Source organism: Myodes glareolus, chromosome 3 (genome assembly GCF_982192425.1).
Source record: "Myodes glareolus chromosome 3, mMyoGla1.1, whole genome shotgun sequence".
Lineage (NCBI taxonomy): Eukaryota > Metazoa > Chordata > Mammalia > Rodentia > Cricetidae > Myodes > Myodes glareolus.
Genome location: NC_142028.1, coordinates 19,193,610 through 19,207,407, shown reverse-complemented (window position 1 = coordinate 19,207,407; position 13,798 = coordinate 19,193,610). Strand labels below are relative to the sequence as shown.

Below are 13,798 nucleotides of genomic sequence, written 5' to 3'. Positions count from 1 at the left end.
CAAGGAAGAAATAAAGAAAGAAATTAAAGTTTTCCTTGAATTCAATGAAAATAAAAACACAACATACTCAAACCTATGGGACACAATGAAAGCAGTAATAAGAGGAAAGTTCATAGGACTAAGTGCCCAATTAAAGAAAACGGAAAAAGCACACATTGAAGACTTAACAGCACACCTGAAAGCTCTAGAAAAAAAAGAAGCAGATTCATCCAGGAGGAGCAGAAGACTGGAAATAATTAGACTGAGGGCTGAAATCAACCAAATAGAAATACAGAAAACAATCCAAAGAATCAATGAAACAAAAAGCTGGTTCTTGGAGAAAATCAACAAGATCGACAAACCCCTTCCCAAACTAATCAAACGGCAGAGATCGAACATGCAAATTAATAAGATCAGAAATGAAAAGGGGGACATAACCACAGACACAGAGAAAATTCAGAGAATCATTAGATCTTACTACAAAAGCCTACATGCCACAAAGATGGAAAATGTAAAAGAAATGGACAATTTTTTAGATAAGTACCATATACCAAAGTTGAACCAAGACCAGGTGAACAATCTAAATAGACCTGTTAATCGTGAAGAATTAGAAGCTGTTATCAAAAACCTCCCTACCAAAAAGAGCCCAGGGCCAGATGGTTTCAATGCAGAATTCTTCCAGAACTTCCAGAAAGAGTTAATACCTATACTCCTCAATGTATTTCACAATATATAGAGAGAAGAGTCATTGCCAAACTACTTTTATAAAGCTACAGTTACTCTAATACCAAAATCACACAAAGACACAACCAAGATAGAGAGTTACAGGCCAATCTCACTCATGAACATCGACACGAAAATTCTCAATAAAATACTGGCAAACAGAATCCAAGAACACATTAGGAAAATTATCCATTATGATCAAGTAGACTTCATCCCAGAAATGCAGGGCTGGTGCAACATACGCAAATCTATCAATGTAATCCATCATATAAATAAACTGAAAGAAAAACCATATGATCATTTCATTGGATGCTGAAAAAGCATTTGACAAAATTCAACACCCATTTATGATAAAGGTGTTGGAGAGACTGGGGATACAAGGATCATACCTAAATATAATAGAAGCTAATTACAGCAAGCCGACAGCTAACATCAAATTGAATGGAGATAAACTCAAAGCCATTCCACTAAAATCAGGAACACGACAAGGCTGTCCACTCTCTCCATACCTCTTCAATATAGTGCTTGAAGTTCTAGCAATAGCAATAAGACAACATAAGGGAATCAAGGGGATTCGATTTGGAAAGGATGACATGAAACTTTCGTTATTTGCAGATGATATGATAGTGCACATAAGCGACCCCCAAAACTCTACCAAATAACTTCTACAATTGATAAACACTTTTAGCAATGTGGCAGGATACAAGATCAACTCCAAAAAATTGGTTGCCCTCCTATACACAAAGGATAAAGAAGCAGAGAGGGAAATCATAGAAACATCCCTTTCACGATAGCCACAAATAGCATAAAATATCTTGGGGTAACTCTAACCAAGGAAGTGAAAGACCTATTTGACAAGATCTTTAACTCTTTGAAGAAAGAAATTGAGGAGGATACCAGAGAATGGAAAGATCTCCCTTGCTCGTGGATTTGGAGGATCAACATAGTAAAAATGGCAATTTTACCAAAAGCAATCTATAGATTCAATGCAATTCCCATCAAACTTCTTCACAGAACTTGAGAGAACAGTAATCAAGTTTATATGGCAAAACAAAAAACCCAGGATAGCCAAAACAATCTTATACAATAAAGGAACTTCTGAAGGCATTGCCATCCCTGACTTCAAACTCTATTATAGAGCTACAGTAGTGAAAACAGCTTGTTATTGGCATAAGAACAGAGAAGTCGACCTATGGAATCGAATAGAAGACCCAGATATTAACCCACAAACTTATGAACACTTGATTTTCGACAAGGGAGCTAAAGGTATAAAATGGAAGAAGGAAAGCGTCTTTAACAAATGGTGCTAGCATAACTGGATGTCAACCTGTAGAAGAAGGAAAGTAGATCCATATCTATCACCATGCACAAACTCAACTCCAAATGGATTAAAGACATCAATATTAATCTGACATTTTGAACTTGATAGAAGAGAAAGTGGGAAGTAGTCTACAAGACATAGGCACAGGAAACCACTTCCCAAGTAGAACCCCAGTAGCACAGACAGTAACAGAATCGATGAATAAATAGGACATCCTTAAACTGAGAAGCTTCTGTAAAGCAAAGGACACTGTCAGTAAGACAAAAATGCTACCTTCTGACTGGGAGAAGATCTTCACCAACCCCTCATCAGACAAAGGTCTGATCTCCAAAATATACAAAGAACTCAAGAAACTAGACACTAAAACTCTAATTAACCCAATCAAAAAATGGGAAACTGAACTGAACAGAGAATTCAGAACAGATGAACTTTGAATGGCCAGAAGACACTTAAGGAAATACTCAACCTCCTTAGTGATCAGGGAAATGCAAATCAAAACAACTATGAGATACCATCTTACACCTGTCAGAATAGCTAAACTCAAAAACATCAAGGATAGCCTATGCTGGAGAGGATGTGGAATGAGGGGAACACTCATCCATTGTGGGTGGAATGCAAACTTGTGCAGCCACTGTGGAAATCACTGTGGCGGTTTCTCAGGAAACTGGGAGTCAACCTCCCTCAGGACCCAGCAATTCCACTCTTGGGAATATATCCAAGAGATGCCCTATCATACTACAAAAGCATTTGTTCAACTATGTTCATAGCAGCACTATTTGTAATAACCAGAACATGGAAACAACCTAGGTGCCCCTCAATAGAAGAATGGTTAAAGAAGGTGTGGAACATATACACATTAGAGTTTTTCTCAGCGGTACAAAACAATGACATCTTGAATTTTGCATGCAAATGGATGGAAATAGAAAACACTTTACTGAGTGAGGTAACCCAGACCCAAAAAGAGGAATATGGTATGTACTCACTCATAAGTGGATTCTAGCCTTAGTTAAAGGTCTTTGAGTCTATAATTCGTGATTCTAGAGAAGCTAAATAAGAAGGTGAACCTGAAGAAAATCATTTAGTTATCCTCCTGGATTTTGGAAGTAGACAAGATTGCCAGGCAAACTTGGGTGCACGGGGGTTGGAGGGGTGGAAGTAAGGGGAGAGGGCTAGAGAGAAGAGAGAGGGCGAGGATTGCGGATAGCTTGGGGGAATGGGATGTGGGGGGAGAGAGGAAGGATGGTTATGGGAGCAGGGAGGTATATATCTCAACTAAGGGAGCCATTTTAGGGTTTGCATGAGACTTGATTCTGGAGGGGTTCCCAGGCCCAAGGAGAGGTCCCCAGATTATTCCCTGGGCAGCAGAGGAGAGGTTGCCTGAACTGGCCTTGGTCCATAACCATACTGATGAATATTTTGCATGTCACCATAGAACCTTCATCTGGCGGTGGATGGAGATAGAGACTGAGACACACATTGTAACACTGGACTTAACTCCCTAGGTCCAAATGAGAAGCAGATGGAGGGAGAACGTGAGCAGGGAAGGCAGGATCAGAGGGAACCCTCATCCGACGATGAATGGAGATAGAGACAGAGACCCACATTGGAGCACTGGACTGAGCCCCCAAGGTCCAAATGAGGAACAGAAGGAGGAATATCATGAAAAAGGATGTCAGGACCGCAAGGAGTGCGTTCACCCACTGCTACATGGGGACTGATCTAATGAGAGCTCACCAAGGCCAGCTGGACTGGGACTGAACGAGCATGTGATCAAACCGGGTTCTCTGAAGGTGGCTGACATGGGATTTGACTGAGAAGCCATTGACAATGGCACTGGGTCTTGTTTCGTCTGCATGGACTGGGTTTTTGGGATCCTAATCTGTTTGGATGCTCACATTCCTAGGCCTGGAGGGAGGGCTGAGGACCTTGAACTTCCCACAGGGCAGAAAACCTTGACTGCTCTTAGGACTGGAGAGGGAGGAGAAGAGGGAGTGGGAGGAATGGGAGGGTATTGGTAGGAGGGGAGAAAGTGGAAATTTTTATAAATAAATAAATAAGTAAAAAAAATGGGTTAGGGAAAAAACCATCAGGGGCCAGTAAAACCAATAAATCGACATTAATTCTAAAAAAAAAACATGTCTAACTGAAATATATCTCTATATATCTAGAAAATCTAACTAACATGACTACAAGCATGATTATTATAGATGATTCTCTATTAGCTTATATTTTTAATTATACATTACATTTCTCAATGAACTGCACAAACACAATACCTTAATCACTAAGAGAAATATATATATAATGTAAAATATATATACATATATATTAGATATATAGAGATAGATAGATATATACAATATAACAAAATTAAGCTTAAATTTGTATCAATAAAGCAAGATCCATACCAATGCAAAGTATCCATCTCTATAACATATTCCGCTTTAAATGTAAAGAAACACTTACAAACAGTATTTTGAGTAAATATAGGCATAGTTCTCTCCAAACTGATTCTTGCTGTTTATTGGGCAAAATAATTTTTGAGGAATGTTTAAGGTGACCTTTCAGGGATCTTGGTCCATCAAACCACATTAGTCTAGAATGATTCCACAGGTTCTCATCCTCTGTGGAAACAAAAGAAGAACCTCTTTTCCAAAGCAACATATCCTTAGACCCAAAGTTTGAAGACAAGATACCTTTAAAGTATATAGATTGATTACTTAGCTTCTTCACAGTCAAAAATTTCAATGAAAATACAATAATATACATAATCTAGACTCTATGTATTCTCTATTCTTTACATGGATTACTTTTTAATCCTTTTAATCTGATGGTCTGTACTCTGTTTCTTTAAAGACTTTGTTTATTTTTTATAAACCAATTACTTCCTTTTATAACTCTCTATACTCATATTCTTCTCTCTTTCAAGCCTATATACATTTATTCAATATTGTGACCCATTTAAAGTTCTTTCCCATCTGAACTAATCTTTATTGTGTATTTATAATTATTTTCTGCCCAGAACTGCTTCTTAAAATGCTAAGCATTTCTTTAAAATCTAAATTTCCCTATTACTAGGGTAAATATGGCTCTTTCTGCTTGCCCCACTCAGTCCAGCATGGTGGAGCCATTTGCTGCCTCTGAGAGTCATGTATATTGCCCCATTTTTAGGCATAAAGTGGGTCTTTGTTGCCATTAAGCAAGTTGTAGCACCCTGCTCACAAAGCCCATTTAAAGGCTCCATAGTTGAACCTCATCAGAATTTGGTCTGACAGCATGGCTAAGGAAGCAGCAGCCATTTAACAACAGTCCAACATTTTTCTGCTACAGCTGAATCAGGAAAACCTCTCTTAAAGGGGCTGTAGCGTGCCACCAGCAAAATGCTGTGTACCAAGGAGCCATGCTTAACTCTGTTCTTTTGTGTCTAAAATTACTTTTTTAGCTTTCTCTGGTTTTGTAGTCGACCATGTGGGCACCAATTTGTTGTAAAAAGGCCACTTCTTGGTACCCAGCTGCTCAACCCTAAAATAATCACACAGAAACCACATAATTTAAATCACTGCTTGGTCCATTAGCTCTAGCTTCTTATTTGCTAACTCCTACATCTTAATTTAACCTATCTCAATTAATCTGTGCATCACCATGAGGTCATTGCCTACCAGCCAAGTTTCAGCATATCTGTCTATGGTAGTAGCTCCATAGATAGTGCCAATGTGTGGACAACTGCATTCAAAGAAGACCTGAGTGAGTTTGGAAAGCTACTCTAGTCACAAAAGAATAGAGTTAAGCATGGCTTGTTGATAGCAGAATTTTCTCAGGTAGGCTCTGTTTGCTAGAGGTCAATGCATCTCACTTAAGAGATACTTCCTGACTCAGTTTAAGCTGCAGAAACTTTACAACTCTTTTAAGAGGCTCTGCCACAAAACACTCAACTGGTGTATATGAATAACTTATGGCATGCTTCTTGGTGGCACCATGGAACACCATAGAGTTCTGGCAATAAACATAGTTCCAGAGAGCATCTCCACCATGAAGCTAGAGTCTCAGAAAGCTAGGGAATGGGTGGATGCAGCTGTCAAAGCCATGTCTTTAATTCTAGCCATATCATTTAGCAAATTAAAAACTCATGTGGTCAGTAAAAAAAGATATATTATAAAGATAGATTCAGATGAAGAAAACCTCTAAATGGATTACATTGTGTTTAAAAATATTGTAGAATTTTTAAGCTGAGCCCTCTCAGACTCAGTGCCTTAGTGCTTCCCCTGAGCCTCCCTGGGAATCTAACAGCTCTACATGCATGTACTGAAATGTTGAAAACTTTCCATCTCCCTGAGTCTTTGTGAATGTTCTCCAAATAGAACTCAGTTATTGAATAGGGGCAAGATAACCCTTAGGTGTTGACTCAGTTCCTGGTGTTTTGACTCAGTCCCTGGGAAAGGAGCAAAATAACCCTCAATTGTTTCCTCTTACCTCATCTGATCTGGTAACCACTCTCCAACCAATTTAAATATTGGGCATACTAAATTTCCCAAAGTGTAAAACTTGCTTTTTTTTAAAAAAAAAAAAAAAGATACTTTCATGATGGGCAGTAAGTACTTTAGCTTCACTTGCCCACTCGATGAACTTGAATGAACTGCTATTGCATATCCTAACATTGATTTTTCCAATGCAAACCAATTTGAAAATCTCCATAGCAGTGAGATTTCCTTTACCTGGGGACATAAAATTTCTCCTGAAAAAAAGTCAGAAGTTTTTAAATGACATAGAGATACTGGAAATTTTTCTTAAAGTAAATCCTTCAACCATTTTGATTTAAAGTGTATCCACTGTTGGTCTTAATCGGAAGGGAGGGCAAACAAAATCCCAGCATCACCAGCTATAATTTAATCTTCTGACATAAAGTTCTGCCAACATCTGAACAGAAAATTGGTAGAAGAATGAAGTCCTGGACATAGTCAAGGAAAAATGCAACATAAACCAGGATGATGGTAATGGAAAATATCATTATTCAAAAAAGTGCAAAATAACTCCAAACATGAACTGTATGTACATATCACAAGCCCAATCTTCAGTTTATGAATTTCCATTTACTAGTATGCAAAGGAAGACATATTCCCTTTCATTGTTTTGCAAAGTTTTGCCTTGTATAGCTCCTGTGTGATTTGAATTCATTTGACTTAGAAGTTAGCTGGTAAAAATTTAAAACCATGTGTGGGGGGTGCAGAGAATGACTGAAGTGAGAGATGAACCTTAGTCCTCAGATGGCAAGAGTGATTTCTCAAGATTGTTAGCTCAACTTCACTTATCACATTTCAGACATGACAGCAAATAAAAGAAAATACCTGCCTTTCCAAGATTTACTTGTTTTCTGTAGGAAGTTCATCTTCCCTCCAGAGATCTACAGATAATCACTATGTGTTATAACACTGTTATTCATAACAAAATCTCTCCCCCACTCTCTCTCTCTCTCTCTCTCTCTCTCTCTCTCTCTCTCTCTCTCACACACACACACACACACACATACACACACACACACACTCACACACACACACACATTTCAAGGCTGAGAACATCATTTAAGACCCAATTGAGGATTCCAGAAATAGAAATCCAGGCTAGGGGTCCAGCCCCTAAACTCATTTCTGTGTTGTTGAAAGCTGCTCATAACTGATGTCTTGTCAGAGGTGATCTGTGTAAAATATCATGAAGAACTTCTGAAAAATTAAGTCTGTTTAGTGGTGTACTCCATCAGCACTTTTGATGTTCCAAGGAAGAAGCTGGGCAAGCTTCATATCTAGACACCAAACTGTTCGCTTTATCTGGGTTCTGTGATTTCTATTAAAAATCTGTGCTTATGTGCTCTCTTTACTCAGTGGACCCTGCTGTGTTTGTAATGTTGTCTCTTTATATTTACATTTTTCTCTTTATTCACTTTTTTGACTATTTACAGATTTTACCCAGCCTTGTGGAATATTTAAAATTCTTGCTGTATGTTATGTATTAGTTATCAGTTTATTAATTTGAAAAAGATATTATAGACTTAATTCTCATGGCTTACTATTTATTTCTTCATTAATATAATCTCTTTGTCTAAAAACACTGTTGAGGTGCAGTGCCTGCTTTCCCAAGTGTTGCAGCTGGTGTGAGTCAAAAATGACTTTCCTGCTCTTATGACCACCAGCCCCAAGCATTGATGGGCTTGGGGGAGGGCTTCTTTTCTTTGCCCATACTGCCACAAGACAAATGAGAAATTGGGGAAGGTCTTCCATGCTCACAACTTCAGTGCTGGCTCACCGACACCTGCACTAACAGGGTTGACTATATTGTCATAGATTCTTTAATATTTTGTAATAAGGAGGAGTGGGCTGTGTTCCTGATGCCTGGCCACCTGGTTAGTATATACCTGAAATAATTACACAGAACCTGTATTCATTTAAACACTGCCTAGCCCATTAGTTCCAGCCTCTTATTGGCGAACTCTTACGTATTAGTTTAACCCATCTCTATTAATGTGTATCACCGCTTGACTGTGGCTTACCGACATGAGTTTAACCAGTATCTTAAGAGATACTGGAGAGGAGAGTCATGGCATCTGCCTGACTCTGCTTTCTTTTTCCCAGCATTCTGTTTGGTCTACACCACCTATATAAATTCTGCCCTATCAAAAAGCCAAGGCAGTTTCTTTATTTGACTAATGAAAGCAACACATAGAAAGGCTGAAGATGGATGCCCAAATGGTGGAGAACTTTGGGTGACTGTCCAGGCAGCGAGATGTCTCTGTCAATTCTAGAGTTTTGGAAGTTGCTTGCAATGCACTTCCTGTTTACTTAGGTAATATTATATTCTTCTTGAGTCTTTGATGGAGTTGAAGAATAGATAATTATAGTTTTCCTTAATTATGATAAAAGATAAAGTAGATATGAATATTGTAACTGTATTTCTTGCCTGATAACTGTTTTGTTATATGTGACTTTACTATATTAAAGTGAAAGCCTTCTTTTTTTGCTTAAAGAGAAAAGGGGAATTGATGTGTTAGATAATATTATATCCTTCTGGATTCTTTGATGGAGTCGAAGAATAGAAAGTTATAGTTTTCCTTAGTTATGATAAAAGATAAAGTAGATATGAATATTGTAACTGTATTTCTTGCCTGATAACTGTTTTGTTATATGTGATTTTACTATATTAAAGTGAAAGCCTTCCTTTTTGCTTAAAGAGAAAAGGGGAAATGATGTGTTAGGTAATATTATATCCTTCTGGATTCTTTGATGGAGTCGAAGAATAGATAGTTATAGTTTTCCTTAGTTATGATAAAAGATAAAGTAGATATGAATATTGTAACTGTATTTCTTGCCTGATAACGGTTTTGTTATATGTGATTTTACTATATTAAAGTGAAAGCCTTCCTTTTTGCTTAAAGAGAAAAGGGGAAATGATGTGTTAGATAATATTATATCCTTCTGGATTCTTTGATGGAGTCGAAGAATAGATAGTTATAGTTTTCCTTAGTTATGATAAAAGATAAAGTAGATATGAATATTGTAACTGTATTTCTTGCCTGATAACTGTTTTGTTATATGTGATTGTACCATATTAAGGTGAAAGCCTTCCTTTTTTGCTTAAAGAGAAAAGGGGAAATGGTGTGGATTTGGTTAGTGAATAAAAAACTACTTTGAGCCTACAGCAAGGGAAGAACAAAACTAGGTTGGAAAAGCAAGGCTTTATGCTGGGAAAAAGAGGGCAGAGTCAGAGACAAACAATGTAGACCTGCTAGAGACAGACATCAGAACTTTAGCCAGTAAGCCACAGCCATGTGGCAATACACAAATTAATATATACTGGTTAAATTAATATGTAAGAATTAGCCAATAAGAAGCTAGAGCTAATGGACCAAGCAGTGATTTAATTAATACGGTTTCTGTGAGATTATTTTGGGTCTAACTGGTCAGGAACCAACAAGCAACCCTCCCTGCAATAGACATTATACATTAGGTTAATTGTGGTGGGGAATATCACTCTTACTGTAAGTGACAACATCCATGAATTGAGTTTCTGACCTAGAAAATGAGAAAACCATCAGAGCAACATCATTTATCTCTGCTTTCTGACTCCAGAAATAACCTGACCATTTCCCTGAATGTCCTGTTGTCATGCCTTACCTGCCATGATAAGATGCACCCTTAAACTGTCAGTGAAAGCCTCCTTATTTCTTCTCTAAATTTCTTGCCAGGTGTTTAGTTACAAAAATAAGAAAAATGAGCAAGACAGATATTGACGTATCAAACTTCCTACCTGAGCTTTCTGAACAAATTAAATAGTTATCAAGTATCACAGAAAAAACAGTAAGACTTATATTAAGCATAAAGCTTTCCCATTATTCTCTGTGCTTATCTATCAGATTTTAAGTATGGCTGACAGCAGCTTCTTCTTCTTCATACTTCACCTGAAATTAAGGGAGAGCCTCCCTATGTAGAGATTATTGCTCTAATTAACTTCAAGGAAAATTGGCTTTCTATACATGAAAGACAGCAACACAACACTGTGAGTACAAAAATGGCCTACAAATTAATAACATAACATCTTTCTTTAGTTGATGCCTATTTCTCAATCAAATTTGAAATCATTTGTTTGTCATAAAATTATCTCTAAAAAGCATACAGAAAATAGGCTCAATTTTTTTTAATTTATAAGTTTCAAAAGCTTCATTTAAGGTAAAATTTAGGCCAAAGATCAACACAACAGTCTGAAGGGATTTTTTTTGTATCAAAATAACCATCGAAGAAAGAATTTTATATTTTCTGAAAATTCTCAGTGGTCTTTTACTAAGAGTCACACTAGACTGACCACAGGGCATGTGACCACTCAGCCATGTTAATCTCTCTAAACTTCCTTCCTTTCTTTGACTTAAATAATTTTAAATAATTCCCTTATTTGATTAAGTTTGTGTACATTTTGCCTACATTTCTATACAAAAAAACATAGATGTAAAACATTTGTAGTAATTAATTGTGTGTCAGTTCTACATTAGTCTAAATTTTCATGCCTATGTTAACTTGGTTTCTTTGTCACCTTAAGAAAATTCAAGTGCACAAACATAAACATAAAATGGTACAACCAAATTTCTGCTGAGATATTTGAAAAAACACTACCATAGGCACATTTGGCATTGGTAAGCATAAAAAGTAAAATGTATTATAATATGTATATAGGAATTAAGTAGAAAAGATTTCCCAGGAATAAACATGTTTCAAGAATTCTTGATTCACCAGTTTAATAATATACATAGGAAACTTGGGATAAACTGAAAGCATTTTTACTTTTTTATTGCAGTCTCTCTCTCTCTCTCTTGATCTATCTATCTATCTGTGTGTGTGTGTGTGTGTATGTATGTACAGCTAGCAACTCTACTGATACATAAGTATAAAGATGACTTAAAAATGTAGGAATCAATTCCATCCCCAGAAACAAATAGTGGACCAAAATATTTAAAATGTAAAAATGCTTACTCGCTGGGTAAGAATTTCTTTCTAAGTTTTCTAAATTGTTCTCACATCTGAAAAATGAATTAAGTATATCTTATGTCCAAGTCTATATTTTATACTTTATTACATGACATTTTTAGAGAATAAAGATCATTCATATACTGACACAATTACAGGCTTCCTTTTTAAGTGCCTCACTTGAATGCATATAAATAATATCTAATTTGTTATTCATTGATCATTTTAAAATATTTGCAAGTTTAATGACTGATAAAAAATAGTGATGCCAGTTCTTACATGTAAGTGATTCAAATATACATATACATTTTAAAAACAATAAACATGCATACATCTTGTCTGTAGATGTGTCATATGTATGAGTAGTGCTTGATCTACACAGAATCTTCTAAATATCTAAAATTACAGATATCTGAATAATTTTTAACGTGCAAATTTATATATAAAGGCTTCCTTATATTATATCCCACACCCATAGTGGACTCTATTCCCTTTGGTACTCCTGACAACAGATGTGAGGATTGCACTCTACAGGCTGTCTTTCTCTTCTTACAGTGCTCACAAGAGCTCAGTTTGCCCCCATTTTCTGGGAATAGTCTTTTAGTAACACCCTAGAAGATGTGCAGGACAAACAAGTAACAACTGTTACATCACAAACTAATATTCTTAGAAAACTCCTTTCTCTAGGATTATCATTCTGTTTTATCTACTTAGCCAGAAATCCAGGAAAGCATAATATTTCTGTCTTCTTAGTTAAATGGTGTCAGCTAATCACAGATCCCCACTTGCATGATATAATGTGGTCCCCATTTATGACTTTCTGATAAGGAAAAAATTAACTCTGTTCTCATGAGATAGATATTGCCCACATTTTTGCCCTTTCTTATGGTATCTATCATCTTAATAGATAACTCTACAGTATCTGCATCTCTAACAAACCCTTTGCCTGAATGAGGATCTACACCCTAGTAATCCCTAAATTGTAACAACTATGATCTGATTTTTTTTTCTAGAATATAGAAGCTTATTCCCAATATGTTTCATGGAAAAGAACATTTTGTATCTTTGAGCCTGCACCTCATCCACAATGGCACAGAAAGTAAGGATTGACTCAGCTTCCTGTTCTCTAGGATCAGGACACATGAATGGACTGAGGGGAAAGCAATTCCCATTATCTGTAAAAACAAAACTATGTGACTTCTATGCTTAAAGTCAGCATTCCAGCATAGTGAAAGAAGAGACAGAAAGAAAATCATATATAGTAACAGGAAGGTGACCACCGTGTGCAAGGCCTTTATGTGGGCTCTGGTGCTGACATCTCTGGAGCCTTTGGAGTTGTGTTGCATGTTCTTCAGATGTCTCCACAGGGAGAAGATGAGCAGGAGAAACAATGTCAGAGACACAGTGAATGGGGTGAGTGTGAACATAGTGTTGACAAGTAAAACAAGTCTAGAAAATTCAGCCGAGTTCTTTATGATAGCACTGTAGGACACATTTGCTTCAAGTCCATCAATCCAGACATCAATATGTATGTTTATGACTAAAATGTTTAAAACCAAGATGTGCAAAGATACCAGCAATGTCACTAATATCACCTTTTCTACTCTCCACTTCAGATAAAGAAAAATATAGCTTGAAAAATTGGCTATCTTGAGAAAATAAAAGATGCTGAGACATGTAGCAAACCAGATGCTGAAATGATTGGTGACTGTCCAGAATATTTTGATAATTCTCATCACTTTTCCAGGCATTATCAAAGTTGTGTAGATGGAAGAAACCAAAAAACGTGCAATTAATGACCAGATCAGAATGATTCTGGAAATGGCCAGAGCAGTGAGGATCTGATCCACCGAAGAGATCTCTCTTTTCTTGAACCAGTCCAGGATGTTCACCAGTGCAATGAATGCATTTCCTAAGTTTCCTATTATGAATTCCACACTTAAAATAAATGTTAATGTGACATGTAGAGTATGACTCATTGTCACTAGAAGGATGCTTTAGTTCGTGGTACACTGATGCAGACGTGTTAATCAGTCTTCTGAAACACTATGGAATTCTTAAACTCTCGTAGCATTCACTGTCATGAGCTCCAATACACAGTTCCAATCAAATATCAATTCACTACTTATTTGGTCCATAATTTTCTGCAGAAAATTTTAGAACCTCCAAGTCAGTTGGGTTAGAGTCTATCCAAATATTATGTGTCTTACACATAACAAGTCTTTTTGTAGACATGGAAGAAACACTGAATTTTCATACTTACATGCATTGGTTT

At 36.7% G+C, this 13,798-nt stretch overlaps 1 protein-coding gene across 1 annotated transcript; it reads right to left on the bottom strand.

Moving 5' to 3' along the window:
• Positions 1 to 12,563: 12,563 nt before the first annotated feature.
• Positions 12,564 to 13,502, bottom strand: LOC125399340 (taste receptor type 2 member 140-like). The gene has a single exon (XM_048432809.3). The coding sequence runs from the start codon at positions 13,500 to 13,502 to the stop codon at positions 12,564 to 12,566; it is 939 nt and encodes a 312-aa protein (XP_048288766.3).
• Between the last annotated feature and the right edge of the window lie 296 nt (positions 13,503 to 13,798).

Bases quoted from the DNA above. Each gene is read 5' to 3' on its own strand.
- LOC125399340 (XM_048432809.3), bottom strand. From the start codon at position 13,502: ATGAGTCATACTCTACATGTCACATTAACATTTATTTTAAGTGTGGAA.